The following is a 25,155-nucleotide window of genomic DNA, read 5'->3' on the forward strand; positions in this document are numbered from 1 at the left end:
CTGTATTAGAAGAAAAAAGACATAAAAAGTTTAAGCAGAACTTTCTAGCCTGATTTTAACACCTTAAAAATCTCATTAGCTTCTCAGAGTTTGGTCCAGGTTAATCAGTGGAGTCAGTACATTCCCTAAAGGAACTAAAATACTGTGCACACACAAAGAATCATTCCTTTCCCAATCAGGAGCTGTTTGTTTTGTCCTGTCTTCATTTCTTTCTCTCTTGCTGCAGCCCATCACCCATCTCAGGTGACAAGCTTTCCCATCTTTCCATCATGGAAGTTATGAAGATTTTCATGGCAGCAGGAGCCTCTACCTCAGGTTAGAGCAGGGAGGAGCACGAGTGAGACCTCCTAGGGCTGCTAGACTCCTGCCAGCACTTCATGTCTTGGAGAGACACTGCAAGACTGACAATATCCCAAAGAAGCAGTGAGAGAATATTGAGCTTTGAGTTTATTAACCTCGGTTATTTCTTGTCCAAGGTCTCCTTAATGGCACAAACTGGGAAAAGAGCAACCTGGAGGCCCCTGAAGCTGTCATTTGTGCTCCACTTCTGACCTTTGGAAGGATTAGCATTATTAGTGTTTACTGGAGCCTTAGTATGTAATTTCCTGGTTGTTCACCCAAGGTGACCCCACGTTTTCACTTCCCATGGAGTTGCTCCCAGGCTGAGCTATCAGGAGGTGTTAGCTCAGAAAGCTTCATGGGCTGTGGAAGGCTCTTGAGAGGGAACCAGCCAACATCCACCCTCAAAGCAGCTGTTTCCATCCACCCTATTCACATTTCTTCAGACCAGGGACTTCTCATGAACAGAGACCATGACCCCTTGGGACGTGTGCTGGCTCCGGCCACCTCATCCTACCTAAAGAAAAGGTCGATTCTTCATGAGGAAAGTGAAGTGAGAAAATCCCAGAAGTCTCCCGTACAGTGCTGGTAAGAAATGACTCACGGAAAAATCCTTCATGACAGTGATGGAAAAGGGGAAGAAATAAACACACTGAATCATAAGGCAATGGAATTTTTAAGGGAGAGGGAGACAAGCTTTTCTTTCAGATGGTTCTAGAGTGAGATAATGCATAGCCAGTAAGAATGACAATGGAAACACTCCTATGGAATCACACAGGTGATTTTCTCTAAGCTCAAAGCAAGCTAAGGAAACATTTTGCTGAGAGACTGAGGAAACTCTCACTGTTCTGTACCTGCCTTTTCTACACCTTATGGGCATCCCATCTGCAGGACCTTGGCATCTTTCTTGAGCTCACATTAATGTTTCACAAGATTAAAATTTAACCTCCTGAAAAACTGTTGATGGACGTTTCTCATTAGGAAAGGCTTAGCTAAATGAGCATTTTGTTTAAAAGGCTGATTGAGTGGAATTATCTGGATATTGTAAAGGAAAATCTCACAAAAGACCTAAGCAATTCCCCTATAGAGATATTGCATTATTCTTCAGAAGTCCAAGCAGGCAGCAGGATGCACAGGGAAAAGAGAAGAAAAGCACTGAAAGCATGAATTAGAATTCCCATGAGTCTCATAGGAATTAAGATTTGGTTTAAACTGAAACATTTTGGCTCTTCTAAAGTACTAACTGTGTAAAAGTCAATAGTTCTTAATGCTATCAATTTTTTCATCTATATGTCCTATCCTGAATTTATATAACCACAGAATTTCCTGCAGTGGGATATAGAACCCAGCCCTAAGCACCAAATCACCTCATTTAAACACAAAAGGCATCATTTACCTGCACACTTGTGAAGAGAATCTCCATTCCCCGGGAACCAAAGAAAGTCTCCCTGCCCAGCTGGATGTTGGTGATGTACTTTAGGCAGAGCAGGAGACCCCTTCGAATGTAAACGTAGTTGTTGGAGACATCATTGCGATGCCAGTCTTGGTAGAGTCTCAGTAATTCACCCAGGTAGCCTCTGTTCACTGCCCGGCGGCTGTTTGACTCTGAAAAGGAGAGAAAAGGCTGAATTAAACTCCTTCCTGTTGGGCAACTGGGGCTACTCAGTGCTTGAATTCAGACTTTAACATCTGCTCATTCTGGCTTAATGGTCTCAGTTAAAAAAAAATATATATTTTTACCTTTAAAAAAAAAATAAAATATTTAAAACGTTATTTGCTAAACATGACCTATGTTCTAGAAACAATACATAAAAACAAACAAACAAAACTCAGAACCAACCAACCAATCCAAAAAAAAACCCCAACACAACAGTGTCCTTCCTTCCGGAAACAGGAACCTTCCAGATGAAGCAAACCATAAGTCTCTATCTCCTTCCAAGTGCTAATAAACCTAATTCCAGTTGCAGCAGCACAAGATTTCCTGATACTGCCAAAGCTCCTGAGGAGTGAGAAAAGCCGAATAAAGTAAGAGTAGTCAACAGCATAAAATCTGCACAGAGTGCTGCACTTCATTCCTGAGAGAACACCTTGCTGAGATCAACAAATTCAAAAACCTTGTGGCTGTACAGTCCTGTCACAGCCAGAGAAATTATATGTAACTTCTAAATGTATTCCCACAAATACCTGCATAATGAAAGCCATGAATCAAGGGATTCTGAAACACACAGTATTTAAAAATTAACACAACACCAACATGAGCAATAGCAGTTTGGGCTTCTTTTCTGTTGCTTTCTGGCTCCAAGATTTTAAAGGTCACATTCAGTTTAAAGGCTTTACTGTACAGGCAAGAAAATTACCAAAAAAAAAAAAATCTGCTACATCCCCTTAACAATGTAGCTCCAGGATATCAGACTGAAAGGAGAAAATGATATAGCTTTTGATATAATACAAATTCTGTTGTGTTTCTAAAACACATCCCTTCACCTACTGCATTCCTTGCCCCTAGCCCTCAAAACGAACATGATGCCATACCAGACTCCAGGCTCTCTTCCCTTTAAACCAACCCTGCCTAAGTTTTCCTGACTGGCCCTGACATTCCTTGCTGTGGCACACATTAAAGGCTGTCAGAAGCTCAGTAATCAACTGGGGGGCAGGTAGCATATGCAAGGCAGGAGCTGAGCTCTCTGAATGCCAATCAGCACTTGCAGCTCACAGCAGATGGCTCTTGGTAGGGCTGCTCCAGAGCTAGTGGGCTCCAATCCATTCCCAGTTCATTAAACAAAGTGCCAGAACCTCTCACACCTGGGGATTCACGGGACAGAAGAAGCAGCTAGAGGTTAAGAGAGAGTAGAAAGATGCTGCCTGAAGAAAATCAACAGGAGAAGCCACAGAAGGAATAAGCAGGAAGCAGCAGGAGCAGCAAACCTCAATCCCAGAGATGAAGTAGATGGAGATATTGGAAAGGGGAAAGAAGTCACCTGCAGTCATCTCAGTCTGCTCTCTGCAGCAGATTAGCAAACCCTTAACCTGGAGGAAGGATTGGAGGGTTTTTCTGCTACCTGGCCCGGTTCTGTAATATTCTTTACCATTGGCATCAACCAGCCCCCCCAGCCCAGGCTGCCAACTCATTTTACTGCTGCTCTGCATCTTCACACCACCCTGCTGTCGTGCCCCTGCACTGACCAGCTGGTCCCACAGCAATCCCAGTCCTGCACAGCTCTGCCCAGGCTCCCACACCTTGCCCTGCGGCTCTCCAGCACTGCCTCCCCTCGCTGGTAACCACCTACACTAACTCTGCATTCTGAGGCTCAGTGGTAGTCAACAGGGAGAAGGTCACCCTCTTCCTCTGACATTCACTCTGCATTTCTGTTTTCTATTTGACTCTCTGCGAGAAAACTTTAATTGCTTGAGAATCCCTTATCAACCCTGATGATTTTATTCATGATTTCCTGTTAATCCTCGACCAGCTGTCATGTTTACTAACCTGCAGGATGACTAACCCCTTAAATCAGTCAATCTTCCTTGAAGAATTACTCAGGAAGCTCTGTAAAAGTCATTAAGTGTATAAAACATGACAAGAAGAAGAAGAGAGTCAGAGAGCATAAGGTAGGGACAATTTAGATCAGACTCAGAGCTTCCCTGAGCTGTTCAGGGACAGATGAAATTGGACTAGATCAAATTGGACTAGATCTAGGGTTTTATAGCCTCTAGCACTCAGAGCTTGAAGTTTAAGCTTTCTGTGTCGATATCAATAGCAAGAGGGGGAAACTGGGAAGCAATGTGTGTAGAGCTTCTTGGGGAACTTATTGAAAAAAATAAATTCTCTCAAAGTGTGTTTGTGATCTTTTAGAGATATTTCCACATTTGAATCCCAGCTCCATAGGGACCAGAACACACAACTGTCCTATGATTTAGTTTTAATACTCATTGAAAAGCATGGAGGAAGGTGAGCAGAATAATTTTGCTGTTTCCTCAGGTGTTTTCTGTAGTACTTAGCATCTTCAGGATCAAAACAGTCTCTTTTCAAAATGAAGCTGAGATAGTTATCTGTGAGAAAGAGATGGAGAGGCAGGACTACAACTTCCTGAACCCTTTGATCAGAAACAATGAGAATTAATTGCTGAGGGGGCAAAAAAACACATTCATTTTGTTTCTCCCGTCTGATTCCATTGATTCTCCTCTGTTGTCCTGTGCTGTCAGTATTTTTCTTAATTTTTTTCTTCCATTTTTTCAGTTCTATAGTCAATAAAGGAGTGAATAAATGAAAGAGGAAGTATGCCAAGATTTCCAGAAGGCAGAATGGAAAAAGGAGGCCTCCCCACCTGTCTGTGTCTGTTGGTCTCTCCATCTAGGGATGCACCAGCATGGGTATCTATCTATATTTTGGCACAAATACAGATGGTGGAAATGAATCATACAGGTACAAGCAGCACTGCACAGATTTGTAGGCAGCAAGAACCACCCCTCCCGGAGCGAGTGTGTACAGTCTGCATGGCAAGTGCCTGTCCTTTGACCCTCTTCCCGATATTCTTTTGTTAGGCCCTTTCCTTCTCCCTGGGTATGGTCAGTGGCCACTGGAAATGGTTTTTCCTACCGTGCAGCTTTCAGAGGTGCCCAGGGATGGTGTTTCCTGTTCTGAGTGAACTGAAGGGTTTCCTATCTTGTGAGACCATCAGAGGGATTTCAGCACCAAACCCCAAAAAACCCCTGTTTTGGCTAAAGACTGGGCTGATCGGTGGCCGAAGCTGCATTAACAGCAAAAATCTGACTATACATCAAGCACTTCTAGCTATAAATATCTGCAGGCATCAGATGAGCTCTCCCTCTGTAGCAGCTGGATGCGTGGCAGGGGCAGCTCTCAAGGTTACCCTTCAAGGCTCAGGGATCCCTTGCCTGACACCAGATTTCGATGGGTTGGTGACGTTTTGCAGCGAACTTATGTGCTCATCTTTGTATCCCATTCTAACCTTAAATGTAGTAAACAATGGAGTATTGCCCTCCAATCCATCTGTACTTTATAGATGTTTTACACACCCAAGTTTACTGATTAAAACTAAACTAACTACTAGATCAGATCTGTCTGCGCAATCTCTGCCCCCTGTGACAGTCTGTCCTCCTAATCTTATCCTGCCGTCTCTGACAGGGAAGCATTGTCTTCACCACCACCCCAAACCTATCCCTGGAATCCTATTTTCTCATTCTGTGATGGAAGCCTAAAGTCAGGTTTTCAGTCTAGTAGGTGAAAGCCTCATGACCATCAGTGCTGCTGGGGTCATTTCTGAAGCCCTCTTTTCAATCCAGTCCCTGTTGAAGTGTTTGCCAAGAACACGGGTACCACTGGAAAACATGTCGTGTATTTAATCACAAAACCGAATTACCGTCAACCTGAAATATGATGAGCAATGTGCTGCTTACCAGGCAGAACAAAGAGATATTTATCTTTCTGTCTATCTGCTTAAATCTCTGATGGTGCCACTCACCTGATTCATTATGCCAAGAACATACATTGCTACAGCTTGGAGATAAGGATACTCTGCTAAATTAACCCTATGGCCCCTAAAGCAGCGAAAGGAATAAGAAAAACTTCAGCTTCCCCACTCTGCTCTAGTGATTGCCTCTTGGGAATGAAAAATGCAAGATATCTCCTTCAGCAAAGAGAACACAGTTGTTTTATTCGGTCACTGAGAGGCCGTTTTTGCCGAGAAAAGCACAAGGGCCCCCTGTAGAAACAAAATTAGTTGCCCCCATGAAGAAACCGAGTCACATATGAAGTGCTGGGATCACTTCACACCCAGCAGTACAGCAAGAAGGTGGTATTAGCTCAACTCGTGTTGGAAGCCAGAAGACTGCCCTGTAGTTTTGCCCTAAACAGTTTCCCCTTTTTTCCTTTGATTTCAATTTCACAGTATCTTCTGGTTGCAACTCACAGAAAACCATAAATAAAATCAAAAACAAAAATACTTTTGCACAAAATCTACAGTGTGATTTTTCTGACTGAAGTGGTTTGAAAGAGTTTTAACAAGGACACCAGAATTTGGAAGACTTCCTCAAATTCAGGCACTGAATTTTCTGAAGCCAGATCATCACTGGAGGCACAAACACTGCCCATGCCAAGACAAGGAGGTAAACAATCATTATTAAGGATGTCAACAGAGAATAATGCAGCTCCTCAACACTTAGTTTTCATTACACCCACTCTGAGAGGCAAAACATCAGGAAGTTGCTATGCCCCAGGAGATAAAGCTGTTTTTCTCTGGAGCACTGAGTTACTTGCACTTTGGGATATGTCTATGAATGAAGAGTCTTGGGGAAGGGAATATAAAGGACATAGAAAAATTATTTTCATTCCTACAAAGTGACTCTTCTCAAAGAGATAAAAGTACAGAATCAAGACTGTTTGCATTCCGAAATTCAGGAAGAAAAGACAGACACGATGCTTGGTTTAGATTATCATGAAAAGAACCGCAAAATGCAACTCTGATCACAATCCCCAACAAGAAGTGATCACGGATTTGGAGCCAGACTGACAGTGGAGTTTGAATCCAGAGGTGGAGAATAAAGAGCTGATGATGAGAGATGGTACCTGGTGCAGTGTGAGGCAAATCCCAGACATCCTGCTGTTGGCTACAGGAACTGGGATGGTTTAACAATGGGGTATTTCAACTCGAGATCAAAGACCTGCCTCACTAGATCTGTTGTCAAGCATTATGAATTCAGTTGTACAGAGTGCAGGTCTTTCACACATCCTAATCTGCTTCTGTGCTAGAACATCACTTTCTCTTCCTCAGAGTTACTCGCCCCTCCTTGATGTCAACATAAAAGGAAAAGAATGACAATGATTATTTTATCCCAGCAGCTACAAAATATAATTTTTATGGTTTAGTAAAAAATATATAAAATAAAAATAAAACATGTGAGTGAAAGGTTATATAAAGGTTAGTTGATGAAAGATGGGGAGGAATGAGTAGGAAATGAAAGAAAGGCTGTGGGGGAAGGCAAGAAAAAGACAGCAAAAGGAGGAAGATTTAAAAAGGGAGAGGGGAAAGGCCATCAACAGTAACTGTTGTTAGCATACAGAATTGTCTTGATGAAATAAGCACCATCAGGAGGTCACCACAACCTGTCTTTTTAAATTGCTCATCACAATTTCATCAGGCTAGCATTGCACCAAGGGCCCTGCCCATTTCCTCAGCCTTTTCCCTCAATATCCGCTCAGCTAATGCCTCTGAGACCAGCTCTAGCTAATTTCCTTAAAGACATGCAAGCTGGTAATTCTGGGAAGCACAGATAGTCGGGAATAACAAACACGACCAAAATTAGATTAAAATAACCTGCTGATAAACAAATTACTCACCCAAAATACACATTGGACTAGGCTAGACTATAATCACATTGCCACCGTGTGGATCCTGCTCCCTCACATCCCCTCCAGCCTCAACACCCCTGGCTTGGGTTTGTCTATGCCCCCAAACTAGGAATGGTTTGCCTGGTTTATTGTGGGGGTTGGGTGCACTAAAAGCAACAGACCTCATGGCTCAGAGTGCCCTGGAGGGCAACCCACACCTCCGGGTGCTGCTCAAACAGGCTCCAGCCCCTCCACACCTGGGGGTCTTGAAGACACAGGGATGCTTCACAATGAGCTCCTCAGGCTTTAATACAGAGCTGAATCAAGATATGAAGACAAATGTACAGCGAAGAAATAGAGCAAAGCCAAAAGAGGCTGGAAAAAAGAGCACATTCACTCTGGGACAGAGAGAGGAGACTTTGGGAAAGTTGCAGTGCTTCACCCCAGATCAATTTATCTATAGCTATCAGGATCTGCCTCCTCCTCCCCACCATGGCCTCTAGTGTGCATCTAGAAATTGAAGAAGGAAGAATGCACATGAGTATGACTAGAAAGTTTGACTGTAACATCAAAGAGAAGGACAAAAATTCTCTTGATGGTCTCACGGCAATTCAGCACCACTATAGATATTCATCAACCAGAATGTTCAGTCTTATTGTAAAGTCAGAGTAACAGGGTGGAGAGACAACAGATATTAAAAAAGCAGCAAGGCAAGGGAGGAAGAACTTGCTGCAAGCTGTTTACTCTGTGCATGTGGGTATGGCAGGTTGTGAACAGCAACTGGGAGAGCAGAATGCAAGGATTGGTAAAATACTCTGGGGTGTTTGCAAAGAGATAAATCAGGAGTGAGAGACTAGCTGATGATCAGACAACAAAGGGCTTCTCCATATCAGTAATCTGAGCTTTCACTGACAGAAAGGTGCAGCACTGCCATTAGAAGGGACTTAAACTTCTACTCCTCCATTATTCACCATCTCTTTGAAAATTACCATGTGGCAGTCACTGGATACAGGGACACAGGACAACCAAGGTCTCATCTCACACTGGGTGGGTCTCCAAGCATTTTTCCCTGTTGTGGATGAAGCACAAGTTTGTTGTGTTCCATCACTTACTTCTTTACTTCCCCCTTGAAACACAACAGCAACAATTTCCCAGGTCCATCTGGAGTGGTAATTTTTCTTATGCTGATATCTCTTTTCCAGGCATATCCTGCTCCTTGCAGTTATGTACCTGATAAGTGAACATTTAGCATCAGCTTCTGTTAGGAAGGAGACAGAAGCCAAACGGTTTTTAGCCAGCCTATGGCTCTGCAGGTGGACAAAATTTCAAGTAGAGCTTATGGAAGCCTGAGATGGAGATGGATGTTTCTGAATCCATCAGGGAGACACACTGCCATCTGCCTGCTCCCTTTAAAACTGCTTTCTCAGCGCAGCTCTGCTAAAAGCAAGTGGGACACCGAGCCTCCAGCACAGCTCTGTGTATAACCATAATCCCCTGCATCACTTAGGGCTAAAACACTCAAGGACAAGCCTACAGGGATAACCCCAGAATGGCCATGTTCTTGTCCTCTCTGTCTTACAGCCTTCACCACCATCAAAATAAAATCTCTCCACATTTCCCAGCAAGCAGATTACTGGAACTCTGAAAAAGACTCATAATAATCAGTCCACCACTTTACTACTGCTGCACTTTCCAGGTTCCTACCTTCCATTTAGTTTGTATCCCAATTAAAACATGCTCAGGTGCTTCTGGGCACTTCGCTGTGTACAGCTTTATCCCCTGTTTTCCATAAGCAATTTTCAAGTGCTATAGCATTCACCAGATTTGATTCTGAGCTTTCCAAGAACCCCTGCACCATGCAAATGCACAGAGGCCAGGGCCACAAATATGTTAACTGTGACAAGGAAAGATGTCCTGGTGCAATTCTGAAAGAGGATTCATTGCTTTTCCAAGCATGGTGAATTTATCTCAAGGAACCAGAGCTGTTTCTCACATCTCCTGACCCACACTTCCCAAAAGACACAACCTGCTCATTTGTATGCAGCTACCAGAGCAGTCTGCTCCAAAAGCCTCGAGCTTCTCATGCCCTGAACCACAGGACAAGGAGAAAACCAGAATACATTCTTGGCCACTCAGAAATGCAGACATCATCCAAAAAACACAGTTCAGGCTGATTTCTGGTACGTGATGCTCTATTTGATTTTACAGTATCAGCACCACTTCCTAAATGCCAGCTCCAGTACCTTTAAAAAGAAACAAAACAGCTGAAAATAGACAATGTCTTTTCCTAAAATCACTTTGCCATTCACAACCAAACAGCATCACTGTTATTTACATCCTTTCCGCCCTTTCCATGGAAGGAACAACAATTTGTGAAGGGCAATAAGTATTTGTCACTGGCTGAAGAAATTCCCCACTTCTCCCATTGTACCAAGCCCCAGGACAACCAATGCTCTATAAATACTCAAAATAATGGTTCAGCCTGGCTCCCTGGGCACTCAGGGCAGCATCTCCCATCAGGCTGGGGGCATTCCAAGAATCAGAACTGGTACAGGAAAACCCTGCACTACTGCCTCTTTCCTCTGCATTGCTCTTTGGGACCAAGGGATGAGGGAATACCAAGGGAGAATGAGGTTCAACAGGATCATTCTGTCCAGCAGCACAGCACAGAAAGGAAAGTCAGAAAGAATACGAAGAAAAAAGCTTACTTGATTTCAGCAGAGCTGCTAGAGCCCCAATGGCTGCCCTGGGGAAAGAAGAGAGACGGAGAAATAATGTCAATTTCTTCAATAATTTTTGTAACCTTCATCTTCACAGTCTTCTGGGCCAGGCTTCCCAGATGGTCTAAACTGACAGCTTATGATGGACTTTGACAGAACTGCAATGTTTTACACCAACAGAGATCCAGCCTCTGCAGCTGACTCAGTTATTCTAAAAGACTATTAGCCCTCTAGCTTTACTGTTACACTGATTTGTAGTGACCATTAAAATTTAAAGCAACACCCACAAAGTGATCTAACAAGGTTTTTAAACTGCTGCCCCAGAGCCTTTTCTTTGTACCAAAGATTCAGCACATGCCCACTCCAGACACAAGTGCATCAGCAGATAACTCCCATATAAGCTGGGACATCAGTGTCAATATTTTCAGCAAAATCCCACTCCTTTTTCTATTTTCCCAAAACAAGCTTCATCCCTATCCTCCCTCCCAGCTTTAACTGAAAACAAAATTGAATTTCTTTCAATTTCTTTCAACCACATCTTGCATTTCAGGGGTATGTGGAGGACCCCACTCAGAGGAGGACTGGTAGGAAAGGTGCTGAAGCTCTGTAGTGAGATTGATTTCAGTGAGTAAAAGCAGGGACATTTCTGAGGACTTTCTGCATCATTTCATTGTGCAGGTAAGCAAGTGACCCTGCCTGAGCCAGCACAGCACTGGTTTAACTGGTCACTAACATTTGCAGCTTGAGAAGCTGAACTGAGACATCACTGCTCCCCAATTTCCGCAGGCAAGTTCCTCCCTCATATGGTAAAATCTCCATCCCACTCATCTCACAGAAGTCTTTCTTCTCCAGTCTTGTTCTGCTGGAGCAAGATCCCTGTTCTAACATGGCTTACTGCTGTGAATTTTCAAGTGCCCAGAGCTGATTAAATAAATACCTCTACAAAAACCTCCATGCGCAAGGATTCCTTAAAATGTAATCTCTTTAAAACCAATCCCCAAATAAAATTGTATTAAATTCCATACTGAGCCAATTATCATCCTGCAGCAAATAAATATTTTTGTCACCAAGCTCCAGTTCATTGTGTGTACTGACAGCAGCTGAGACTAAGATTCAAGAGCTGGTTCTTGCTGACACTCGGTCAACATCTCTATCTAAAGTCATTCTTTCATAATGAATCTGTCAGAGTTCAACAACAGCTTTACAAACTGCAAAGAAAACACTCTCAAATACAGACAGAACAGGAAATCGGTCACTAAAAATCTCACCAGTGGAAGCACAGTCATGCTTTCATTACTTCTTTAGCTCCAACTGAACAGCAATCATTCAGATGGTGGAGGAGTAATGTCATCCCTCAGCTATTCAGCCTGCTCAGAGAAGGAACATTCTACAGCCACTGATCACTCCGTCTCTCCCCAACTTTAAAGTCTGGGACAAACAACTCTAAGCAAGTTAAAATTCCACCCAGAGCATCCCCCAAAGCTCACACTCCAGTATGTGTCTTTTAAAAGAGACTGCTCTGCATACCTATATTTTACAGGCCTAATGTGATGTCTCAATCACCTGCCAGAGCAGCAGAGCAATGAAGGAGTGACCAGAGTATCTGGCTCCAAGCAGAAGAGTTCTCAGAATTTCCTCTAGGCAGCTGTTTTATGCTGTGGGTGCTTATGAGCACTGCTAAGAGTCTCAGCAGAGCTATGCTACTGCCATAAAGACAACAGTGCCAGCAAACCTCCCATCAGAGAAAAAAATGAGCAAATCTGGATCTCCCAATACTTTTGGGCGGGTGGTGGGGTCTGTGAACCAGAAAACTTCATTCATCCTCAAAGGATCCCAGAATTCCCAGAGCATATTCTCAGTCTGATCTCCAGTTCTGACTGTCTAGGTAGGGCCCAGGTCATTAGACTGACTCCAATGATTTGCATTGCTTTAGAACAGATTTTGAGAGGGGAAGAAAAAAAATAAAAGACATGAGGATAAACCGCAAAACAGGTAAAATAAGTTTTAGGGATAAAACAGACTCACCAAGAGTAGACCAGCCTAACTTGCTATCTTTCTTTGATGAGAAAACCAACTTCTTCTACACAGGGGAAGTGTGGTAGATTTAATTTATCTGTACTTCAATAAAGCATTTGATATGGTGCCACGCTGAAAATTATTAGCCAAGCTGGAGAACACAGGGATTAGTGTAAGAGTTACAATGTGGGAGAGGAATTGGTTAAAGACTCAATGACAGGAGTTGTGCTGGAAGAGGAATTATTAGTCTAGAGGGAACTTATGTGTGGAAGTCCTCAAGGATCTTTTCAGACTGATCTTATTTCAGCTTTTCATTAATGACCTTGGCACAAAAAGTCAGAGTATACTAACAAAATCTGCTGACCGTGTGAAGTCAGGAAGTGCTGCCAATAGCAGGGAGTTCAGAATATCTTTCAGGAGTAACAAGATGTTCTTGAGTTCTGAAGGAATAGAAATGTGATGAAATGTAATAGTCAAAGTGCAAGGTTAAGCATTTAGGGTTTAATAAGGATTACTGTTATGAGCAGGGGCTCATAATTTGGAAATGAGTAGAAGGACACCCTGGATATATGAGCCCATTAAAGGATAAGGACAAGCATAACCAGCAGGGTGACAACCATGAAAAGGACAGATCAGGTCTGAGAAAACCACTGCCAGTGGAGAAGGGAGCATGGATGTTCTCAAAGAAGGCTTCACCTGAACAGCTGTGTGCAGAGCTCAGAAGGAACCACACAGAAACGTGCCAAGGAAATCGTTATGGTAACAGAGACATAACTCATTAGGAGTCTTAAAGATCCCAGTTTAGTCACCTCAACAAAATGATAGCCAAGAGACAACTGGATTGTTCCCCTCAGACACACTGGGTGGCAGAGAAGTAAACACTGAGGAAGGCAGAGAAATACTTAGGGTGAGGAAAAAAATTTGGCACTAGGACAAATGGATATAAAATGGCCATGAATAAATTTAGCTGGAATTGAAAGGATGGGTTTTAAGCACTGGAAAATGAAGGCATGAAACATCCTCTTGGCAGCAATGGGACAAACAACCGAATGACTTTGAAAAGGCAGCCTGGAGAGCTTATAATGGGACCGCCAAGCCCAGTTGCCAACAAGGAAAAGGTCTGAGAAAAGTGACCCAGGAACGACTGTACCCCTATTGCCTTACATTTTAAGCATAGATATAATGGGAATGAAATGAGAAACACGTATTCTGAGTGCAGAGTTAATCAGCCAGCCCAGAAAAGAGCAGCTGCATCAGCTTAAGATGGAAGTCCAAAGAGTCCAGTGTCCTGTGGCCAGCAGTGCCACGGAAAGCATGCAAGGCCACAGCAGATACACAGTGCTAGGACCTGCAGAGCAGATTCAAACTCCAGCAGCTTTCAGTCCAGAGATCCCATCAACCAGCAAAGGTGCCTTTGGGAGGGGTTCCAGCTCTTACCTGGTTTTGCTTCCATATATTTGCCTGAGAACTTTTGAACTTGTGTAAAACCTTAGCATTCATAACTATCCCAGGAAAGGGCTTGACACCTACATTGTGTAGAGAGTCAACTGCCTGCACTTGTTTTAAGTTTGGATTTTCAATCAGCATTGTAATTTGCACATTAACTCAGGTGTTAGCCATCCCCAGAATATTGCCTATCTTTGATGCTGAACAAAATCAAACACACAAAACACCCAATGGGAAACAATAAAATCATAGAAGAGGAATAGAAGCAGAATTGGCTTTCACTGAAAGCAGCAGCAGGACCATTGAAACATCAGTGGGGCTACAGCAAGCCAGGCAAATGGTGTTTGTGATAATACCAGCACCTCTCAGCACCATATGGCAAAAACCAGCATCTTTGGTGGCATCAGGAGATAGAATGAGATGAGTCAGACAGAGAGAAGAGTTCATAAATTGTGCACAAGAGCAAGGACAGGGCTGGAGGAAGATGGGGCGGAAAAGTTTAAGAGCACAAGAAAGATGACTTGACGACCAATATGCCAGACCAGAGAATTTGATAGCGTGCCCAGAGCAGATCTCTGCATTTGTCTGAAGAAGGAATGGAGAGGAGATGAGATGGGGGAAAGGGATTAAATCATTAAAAAACTTGCCAAATCTGTCCAGATGCCTTCCTCTGATTTTCCATGGTAACACATTAGCAAAATCTGAGCTCTTTTGTCAAGACCAGTGTATCCCAAAGGAGACTCATTTATATATTAACAAAAAAAGATGTATAAATAAAGTCACACTGTCTTATAAAGCATAATAATAAATGCTGCTCCATAATCAGAAAACTAAAAACTCCCTGTAGTAGCAGTCGAGACAGCCACTCTGAAGAATGGAAAACTTTGAAGTGTTTCCAAGTCAGCAGCTTGGATATCTGGGCAAGAGTACAGCTAGCAGACAGATAGACAAATGCAACTTCCAGATCCTGTGCTTAGGAACCAGGAGCAACAACAAAGAAAATCTCCATGTCCCAAGCCAAAGCACAATTGGATTAGCCAGTAAAACCAGGCTGTTAAAGAGCCTGGACAAAGGAGCCCTGTGCCTAGGTCACCCTCTCAGATCTGAGCTACCAGGATTTTTTTATTTTTTTTTTTTTTCCTGGAAATCACTGTAGGCAGAGGAGCCTGAAAACCAAGATCTCTTCTGTTTTCTTCTGCACTTATCTCAGCTCACAGCACAAGGCACTATGATGGACAATCCTGTGCCTGTTCCCATCTCTTGAAGAAAGCAGGAGGACTCCTGAAAATACAAAACCCCACTCCAGAAGAGATACAGGGTTGACTGCATGGAAGGATTTCAAGACTGACAGAACACATTGATGGTGCACAACCACTCAGGACTAGCTTGGAACTGTGGACAGGGGACAGCAGAGAAGCCAAAGACTTGCACAAAGAAATGAACCAAAAGGGCTCTTCAGATCAGCCCCCAAGCAACTTAACCATCCTTCCTTCTCTGAAACTGTGCCTTCTACATGCTAAAACACAGAACATCCTCTTCAAATTATTGAATGACTTGGTGTTCTATTACAAACCTCTTTAACCTGATGCCTAATTCCTTATAGCAATCACACCTGGATGATAAAGACATAAAGCACTACTTTTATAGAAATGTGAGAAAAGTTTCTGCCCTGGCAGAACCCATGTTGCTCAACTCCTGCCCTTCACCCTGCTATTTTTCATATATTCACTTATTGCTGTCATATTTCTTTATACCACAAGCAGTGTGGGGAAGGGACCCTGCAGTTCATATTGGTACAGCACCTGGCACAATGGACCCCTGGCTCAGAGCTCAAAACCCCTGAGCTTCCATAGCCCCTCTCTCCAGGCAGAATTAAGTGTCCTCAAGTGTACACATAACCCAGCTGCATTCTGCCTCAAACCCCTGGGACAAACCACTGGAATTTATACACTCACAGAACAGAGTAAAGATGATTTCACATTTGACAACTAAGAGATATTCAGAAACAACTCACAGGCACCACAGCAATAGGTGCTTTCTAAATCCTGCCAGAAGGTAGAGCTCATCTGAGGCAGATGCATTGAAAGTCGTTTCCTTCATGGCCCAGAAATACAGATCTGAAATATGCAGGCACTTGCTCAGTGATTTGTTCTAAAGACTTAAAACCAGCAACTTCACAAGTCTTGGAAATATGGGTGGGGAAAAGCTGCTTATGCTGCTGGCATTTTCATAGCAGTGCTAGTCTGGGATTTCTGCAAAAACACCCATCATCATGTCTGCTTTAATTCCACCTTATTAGCAAGGCATTAAGACTGACTCTGAAGGGAAAGTTCTCTTACAGTCTGCAACATCCCACACACACTGCCAACAGGTGGAGTTTGGAGATCCAGCTGTTGTGTACAGATGTGCTTTCAATGTAATGCTGAAAGATGGGGGGCGGGGTGGAAATCCACACACTCTTTCTAATAGATACATCCATTCCAGTGACCAGCGTGTCTCAGTTCCCAGATCCAGCTCAAAGCCTTCACTGCAGCATTTTCCAAACATCTCTGCCTGCCCTGGAGCCTGTCAGGTTAAAATCAGTGAAAAGGTACAGCCTTCCAGCCTCTTTCATCTCTGCCTCCCAGAAAGAGGAATGACTCCAAGCTTATCCTCCAGGCATCCTGTATCCTACTTTTTCTTGTGTACAAATACAGAAGTGGGGACAGCTGTATCCTAAAAAGCCAAGCTATTCTTTACAGCTTTAAATTAAATTAGATTCAAAGTAGTAACAAAGAAGACCAAGGTACACAAAATAAGCTTAAACCCTTGCCAAAAGAATGCCCAGGCATTTCTGACAGTGCAGTGCAGGGCTGGCACAGCCTCCCCAGGCAGTGCCATACCTCAGAAGATGATGTCAGCTCCCTCTCCAGGGTCAGATGTCACCAAAATGGCTGAGGCAGGCTGTGACAGCTTGTCATTCACATCAAGATAAAGAGGCTGGAAGGTTCACAATCAGAGAGAATTCTTAACAAATTCATCACCCAGACAGTTCCAGGCTGACAGTGTGAGAACCCAGCTCTCCTACCCCAGGGACATGTGTGAGGGGACTGGGAAAGGGGGTCAATACTATCCTTGATTGATTGATTAAGAGGAGTGGTGAGGACACTCATCGAGGCCACATCTGCTAACAAGCACCAGCAGCGCCCTACAGAACATCTCATACACAGTTAAAGTGTGTCAGGGAATGTGGTTAAAACCATCTCCTTCCCCCAGGCAGCTGTCTTCCACTTCCAATCCACTTACTACTCAGTTCAAAAGAGCCTGGTGTTCTCCTGGCTCACTCCTTAGCTGTCATTTTATCTGTAGCTCATCCATTTCCAGCAGCTTTTGCTCTGGAAATCACAAAGAGTAACATGAAGACTCTGCTGACAGGCGAGTGTGCTCCACACATGGGGGAAGACACCCAGCCCCATTTTTGTTACTTCTGGATCATTCACCCTTAAACTTTTCTGGGTGCTCTGTACAACCAGAGCAAGGGCAGGGAGAGGGACACAAGCCATGCACCCTGCTTAGGGCATGGTGAAGTCCAATAACACTTCTTGGTGACAGACTCAGAAACCCTGGGTTCAGATCTCAGCAGGACAACGGGGACTTCTTTCATCAAGAGAAACTGAAGTGCAGGCGCTTTGCCACCAGGGAGTCTCTGATTCAGGGAGAGTTTGGGGGTACCCAGGGGTTTATGATGCCAGAAAATAAGGCTGCACATGCACCATATTGCTGGCAAACCACTGCAAGATTTTCATTTTATGAATGCTCTCAATTACTGGCAGTGAAATATCCAAGGGCAGCTCGTGTTGCTGACAGTCCAGGTAGAGAAGTATCTCACATGTCACTGCTTGTGCCCAGAGCTATTTGAGAGCATAAAAGGGAGGCTGGTTTCAATGCAATCAAGGCTAAGAGCCGTAGCTCTTCCTGACTGCTGGTTAGTACAAACCATCTCTAAGGCAGCAGTAATCTCAGGGTACAACATCTTTAAAAAGCACTTTGTAGTGAAAGGTTCCCTTGAGCTGTGTTTTAAATAGTCACCTTTGCTGCAAGGAGCTAGGCTGCTGCGATGGATGGAAAGCCTGAGCTCTCATTTCAGCTTTTCCTGTGGTTTTTAGAATTTTGAGGTCTGTTTGTTTGAGGGTTTTGATTGGTTGGTCTTTTTAACAAAAGAAATAAACACCTTTCAGAGAAGCTAATTTAAAAAAAAAGTGTACAATGTAAGAGACTTGAAAAGAACATGAATTATGAAGCTGAAGGACTGAGAAAGCATCATCTTCCTTGATCTCTTCCTAGAAAGAAGGCTTACTTGTACAGAAGCCTTTTCTTTAAGCAAAAGTCAGATGTTTCAGAATAAAAGAAGGAATGACTGATATTGAACGCAAGATAAAAAAAAAACTCTGTTCTTTTTAATCTAATAGCATTATTTCCATATTACAAGGCCCTAGAAGTAGATCCATCATTTTGAGTTTATATTGCACTTCACTTCCCCTCTGGTCCTATTCAGATGAAGCACATCCATGAAGTCCAGCCAAAAGAAACTCAAAGTTTGACATCTCTAGGGAAGAGGGCTGGATTGCAGAGGGGTTTTCGGATATGCCAGAGCAAGAAGCTGTTTCATGCAGCAGGTGCAAGTGCAAAAAGATACCTATGAAATTAATCCTCTTGCATGCAATGCATTTATCAATCCCCATGTGCCTCCCAAGGAGGTATCACTTCTCCTGTTTTGCACACAGGGCAAGTTGTTTCTATCCATTACTCTTACCAAATACCAAAAGATGGTGGACAGAGTTAGACCTGCCTGAAATGCTCATATGCAGGTGGAATTTCAACAAAATATGCAGAAGAAAATGCGCAGAATAGGTCACCAAATCTTTCCTGTTTTCCAGCTGTTCCCACTTTTCAACCTTTCTAATGATTGTGGTCCCTAAGTACATCCACACATAGCCCCCAGCACTAAATTTAGTGTGGATTAGGCACTTTACAGTTTGTTGGTCCTGAGTGATGCTGCCAAAGAGGAACAGGCTTGGAAATCCTGGGGTGTTCATTTGTATGCCACACGTGTACACAATACTGAGGTTAATTGGCACTATTAAATCAGCCTCAAATTGAGAACAATGCATAAACATGCTCGAGAATCACAAAGTAACATTCTCGTACAGATTCACAATAGGCATCTTGACCTGAATTTAAAAGGCATTCTTATGTCTAAACATGCAGGTAGCACTCAGCAGGATTTTTCAAAGCTCCTTTGTATACTAAAGTCAGAATTACCTTTTAACTGTACAGGTTAATCCATTAACCTGCTAAGAGGCTTTCTTTTATGGTTACATTCCCTTTCATCTTCACATATTTAAATATCTCTGAAAATCTGGACATTCATTCAAAAAATTCAGGTCTCACCGAGGTACCTTCAGTCAGCGCCAATAGCCAGTTTTAAGAAAATTTTCAGAATTTTTTCAATTGTGTCTTTTGTGCTAGAAAAAAATGCCCATTTTAACCAACCATGGGTGCAGCCAAACAGAGGGCTGCAAAACACACACAGAATGCTGCTAGAAATATGTAACACTGACTAGTTTTGCCACAGGTAAGCATGAAGTTTTAGGGGGAAAAAAAAATATGCTAATGCAGAGCAGGGAGAAAAGCTTATTAATTTGCCTGGGATTTTCAATAAGGATTTAGCAGATAAAGCCATCCTGCTCTTCACCTCTCTCTGCCATTCTGTGGTTTGTCTTGCTGGATGGTGAGGACAGGGAGTGGGGATGCTGCTGTATTGTGCAGTATATCCAGAGATACAGCTGCAGAAGGAGCCAGGGTGAGGAAAGCAGACAGCTTTCCCACTGCCCTGCAGCAGCTTTTTGGACATAAAACCACCAGGCTGCGATAGGGGAGGCAGCAGAGTCCCCTGAGGACTGATCAGGCTCGCACAAAACAGGACAGAGGCTGCAAAAGAGGATGCAATTTCTGCAGAAGCTGCCCCTGCGAGCAGGTTGAGCCACCACCCCAATGCCTGCTGTGACCCTGTCCTTGTCCTGCCTCGTCCCCACAGCTCTGCAGGACAGAAATAAGACATCTGCCTGCAGGGAAGGCAACCTGCAGGCTGCAGGTCAGAGATGAGGCTCTCTGCAATCACAGCACCTCGAGATTTGCAGCATTCCAAAGAATAGCCCCTGAAAAAGACAGCAGTGGGGACAGCATAGGTAGGGTCCTGAGAAAGGATGAGGTGTTTGTTTATTCATTTCACTAGAATGTACAAGAGTCAGAAATAGATTTAACTGCTAGTTCACCCGTGCTGCCTTCCACTCAGCACTCAGCTGGTGCCTGAGGCTCAACAGGCAGGAAAAGGCTCAGGCTCTGAGAGGATGGGCAGGAAGGCTGCCAGGGGCAGCCAGAGCACAGCCTCACCTTCCCCCCACATCTGCAAACAAGGGGATTTGGGAGGTCACAGCAGCCTCAATTACAGCACAGGTCTCTGCAGCACCGTGGAGCACATGAGGCTGGAGGTAAGGCAGCATCTGGCTGCTGTGGCTGACCCAGCCTAGCCCTAACCCTGATCTAGCACCCACAGAGTAATTAATTTGTTCAGTTGAACATGTCTATCTCCTTACTAAGCAATGATCTGGTCACATCTCAATGCCAGTTCCTTTTCTTCACAACGTTTAGCTAGAGAATTTAAAAGGAAGATAAAGTCAGTAAATGTCAAAATGCAACACATACTAGGTCAAATTCTCTTGATATTTGCCGTTTGAGAGCTTCAGTGTCACACTGACATAAATGCAGGGGCTTTTTGAAGCAGTAATTTGTAGAAGCTTAAGTAATGAAAGTTAAGGGTTGGGTTTTTTTCTCCTTTCCTTTCCATTGGAAGTCTTCCATTTAATATAATCCAGCCAAACTCTGGGATCTGAAAACAGACCATACCAAGGTTGGTAGAACTTAAGCTGTAAATATAATAATGAAGCAACAGGGATAAAGAATCAAAATTCATAGGAAAAATTCTGAGCATTATCGGGATGGTTCTTCCACATGCCTATTTTTTCTACATGGTAAAATCTGGAAGCTGGTTAAAACTGGAATGACCACAAATTTTTAAGTGCAATTTTCAATAATGAAAAACAAGGAGGAAATAAAGCTTTTGACTAGACAGTGACAGCTGTTGTGCCATCGTAGCATGTGCCTTCTGGTCCACACAAAGCCTGAATTGTGTCCTTTTAACAAGGGAAAGAAACACATGGATTTGGTGTGCTGAAGTTATAAGGATGATTCTCTCTTTTCTATTCTGCAATAATCTGGCTCTGCTGTCTCAGGGCCATGACCTTTCCAAGGTTTGCACTTCAGGGGGAATTTCCATTCCCATCCCCAGAGCTGCAGCTATCCATGTTGGGAATCAGCAGCCCTGTTCTTCCTCACCAGCCACTTCCTCAAGTCTTCAGGTTCTCCCCTCCACATTCCAAACCCTGCCTCCAAACACCTCCCACAGCAACTCAGCTCTGGGTTTATTTACAGATTTTACTGGCATTGCTGCGATTCCAAGTGTTGCCCTGCAGATAGAGAGATGAGAAGAGCTGTGCCAGCATTTGTGAGCCAGAGCCCTGCGCTGAATCTGTGCCACTGCTGTTACAAAACCTTCTCTCCCTAAAAAATTCATTTCACCTTCATTGGCAAACACTCTGTTATTTACTTTATCTCCCTCATTCTCTGTAATAATTGTTTGACAACCATTCAAAAGAGCCTGAAAGACTGAAGACTTTGGAGCTCTCTTTCACCCGCTGGAAATGAGTCTCTTGTGTTGCCTCTGTATCTCTAAATCCAGTTACCCTGCTGCTGCTGCAGCTGGTGAGGCTCCAACAGCGCTATCAGGACAGGGAACCCTGCAGCAGAAAGGCTGTTGCTAAGGCTTTGACACTGTCATATAACTCTGCTCAGGGCAGGTCTAATCACTGCTGTGCTTCAAAACCACTGATAGCTCTAGAGACTGGCTCACACTCTACCTGCCAGCATTGCCAGCACTGATGGAGCTGGGAAAAAGCCTCAGCAACCACAGGAAATTCTTGGGGCTCATTTTCTTGTAGGGACAGCATCATGTGAATTGTATCTGCAGAAGTTCTGCATTGACACCTATTTTCATTGTTTTTTTTTTTTACAAATTTCCCTCGTCTGTCTTTGGACTGAAAGTTTTTGTGGGGAGGATTTCACAGCTGCTTTCTACCCTCTTCATAAGGGAAAGAGGCTTCTGGATGCAAGGAGAAATAGCAATAAATCAAGTGAAAAGCAAAGAAGAGGAGGTTCCTGGGCTCTCACATGTGCTGACACACAAGTGAGTGCCCTCAGCCTTATCTGCTCATTCTCAGGCCTCTATCAGAGATTCACGTCATTACTCAACTCAGTGATTTCCGAGGGGGAATTCTTTCTTTGTCTCCTTGACACGAGAAAAGCAATGTAGGCAAACAGGCAGGGTGGGCACCCGTTCGTCATCTCTACATGCACATTCAGATAGGCTTTGTTTGGAAATCCCTTCCCTCCAGCCCCCATCCCCCAGGGCTGCCTGGCTGAGGTCTTCTGAAGGCTTTGGCACCTCTCAGCCACCTCAAACATGATTGCAGGGTCACATAAAACCACGTTGCTCAACCCTCTCCTCACTGCACCAGCTCCACATTCACTCCACAGCACACTTCAGCTGCATCCCACCTGGACATAAAACCTTTCACAAATTCACTACTGTCCTTCTCTCCCCTTTGCCATTCCCCCATCTGTGCTCTCACTGAATGCCTCAGGCAGAGCTGAGTGCACCCTCACTACCCTTAGTAAGGCACGAGAACTGCATGGGTTTAAGAGTATGAAAACTCTGACCTCGGGTGACTTGCCCACAGCAACACACAGCATTTCAGGTTAACACCTCAGACACCAGAGATCCTTTGTCTCCTGACATTAGACATTTTGCCTTCTTTACTCTTACAGCCCCACCACCACTGGTGAAAGATCTCTCTGCACCTCCACATCAGGAGCCTGCACACTCTGAATCTCACAGATAACCCACCAACTTCCAGAATTCATCCCAACCCTTCATTTCTTCTTCAATTATGAAATATTTTATAATCCTCCTAGCTGTGTTCTAATTTTTTAAAAAATTCTAACAATCCCACTCTGCTTTTGATGTGCAGCTTACAAAATGCTTGGCGTAACCAGGTCACACTAGTCTTGACCATAACTATCATATTCAGCCGCAAGACAGCCTTATCAACATTAACAATTCATCTAACTCCGGGAAATGATCCGAGATGCAACTGATGTATGAAATCAAGTCACACCTCCCATCTGGGTGGGAATGACAGTAGTTTCCATGGTTACATGGGATCTACACCTCAGAGAGATCCTAGGAAGCAGTAGGATTGCAGCGAGGCACCCAGGTGTTAGTTTTAACCCAGTTAGAGCGAAGACCAACAGCAAGACAGATACAGCAACATGAATAATGCTCCCAGGCTGGATAACATGTCCTAAGAAGTTTGGGTAGCTCACACTGCAGGCCCTGCTGCAAGCCTGAGCATTTGTCAGGAGAAGGAGGAAGATTAAAGCTCAGGCAGAGGGAATCTCCCGCCCAATAAACCCAGAGTTGCCTGCAGTATGGACATACCCAAAGCCATCACATGAGGCCAGTCATGAACTGCATCTGCCATAGCCACTGGCTGTGAAAAGCCAAGAACTTGAGAACAGCAGGGACTTGCCCTCACAGCATCTTTCCAAATATAGCACTCTAGCTCTCCAAGGGGGAGAAATAATGGGCAGGCAAAGAAACACCTCCAGCTGAAAGCATTGTTTCTCTTTCAAACTCTGACCTGAGTTAAATGTAAAACATAAGCTAGACCCAAAAGCAAAATGCAAACATCTCTTTCAAAACAGCAGTCCCACTAATCTGCTCCATTTTTAAATGAGCTCCTCCTTTCCCATGACATACAAACTTAAGCTCAGAAGTGAATTTCTCTCCATATAATGCTCATGAATCAATTTTTAATGCCTCAGAGATGGGTGCACCTGCGGTGAAACATGCCATTCCAAAGGCTACCAAGAGATGGCACCAGGATTTCTGTGTGCCACGTGTTCTTCCAGACCTCTGGAACAACCTTGGGAGATGCTGTTCCTCTCCGCCTCATCAACTCCTCATCTATTTTCAAATCTTGCCTAAAAACATCTCTTTTTCCCTTGTCTCTACCTCTTAATTTTTCAATTTCTCTCATCTACTGCTATTAACAGCACAATGCCAGTAAAGTGTAATTCTGAAATGCAACCCCATTTGATCTGCAAAGCAGCACTGACATACCACCAGTCTGAAATGAGATTTTGTAACTGATTATTGATATTAGAACAGGTAATTCTTTGAGAGAAACCACACAGACCATAAAAAGAATGAAAGAGAAGGAACTGCATGAAACTGGGACACCTCTGGCTCCAAGATCATTTCTTCTATTACAATGGTTCATTGCAATAAAATTGCACAGTAGGGTTTATTTACTTATCTTAGTGATGCAATCATCCCTGCTTCATGTTATCTGAGATTTTAGTCAAGTTGAAGAGACTCTTCATAGAAAGAGAAATTTTCAAGACAACACTCTTCCCCTTGTTGCTGGCATCATCTCATTCAGTGTGGTATTTACTAGTTTTATTTAACAGGACTTCTAGAATAAATCCCATGTAGATCAAGGCCAGATGGAAAGCAAGTCACTTAGCTGTGATATAGCTCAACAGAAATGTGGGGTTTTTTTCCCCGTTCTTGTGAATTTTCTACACAAATCAAGTGAACCAAATAGTGTCTGTTTATTCTCAAAATGCTAAGCATTGATTAATTCTGACCACATTCCAATAGAATCATGTGTTACTTTCCAATTAAATATCCAGACTGCTCAACATGATTAATGACAAAACACAGGCTAACAAGAGGAATTAAGAATGATTTGCTTTTGATCTTCTATCAGGAATCATTGCCAAATAAACAAAGGCATAAAGCTGAACCCATCACACCAGCTTCCCTATCAGGTGGAAGAAGAACTAATCACCATGTCAGTGCCTTGAGTTTCTGCTCTTCCTCAAAATACAGTCTGGCAGTGGCCAGGTATGCCACATAGTCTTCTGCTAAGAAGAGAGCAGCTGGAAGTTTAGACCAGCCCAGGAAAAGGAATTGCAGCAAATGTTTATGGTGGTCTACCAGCAAGACATTATCCAGGATTAAGGGTAAGGAAAAATTCAGCTGCCTGCAGTGGGGTCTAGGGCACG

General features: G+C 43.6%; 1 protein-coding gene across 2 annotated transcripts in view; it reads right to left on the minus strand.

Annotated features, from left to right (window-relative positions):
• The window catches only part of AGBL1 (AGBL carboxypeptidase 1), a 266,584-nt gene that overhangs the window by 211,791 nt on the left and 29,638 nt on the right, over window positions 1-25,155 (minus strand). Inside the window, exons 6-7 of one of the 2 annotated variants that reach the window (XM_040077478.2) lie at window positions 10,393-10,430; window positions 1,736-1,944 (exon numbers count right to left, since the gene is read on the minus strand). In XM_040077478.2, coding sequence (XP_039933412.1) covers window positions 1,736-1,944; window positions 10,393-10,430 — 247 coding nt within the window. The remainder of the gene's footprint in view (window positions 1-1,735; window positions 1,945-10,392; window positions 10,431-25,155) is intronic. The other variant, XM_040077473.2, reaches the window with a different exon arrangement.

Source organism: Hirundo rustica, chromosome 13, assembly GCF_015227805.2.
Source record: "Hirundo rustica isolate bHirRus1 chromosome 13, bHirRus1.pri.v3, whole genome shotgun sequence".
NCBI classification, from domain to species: domain Eukaryota; kingdom Metazoa; phylum Chordata; class Aves; order Passeriformes; family Hirundinidae; genus Hirundo; species Hirundo rustica.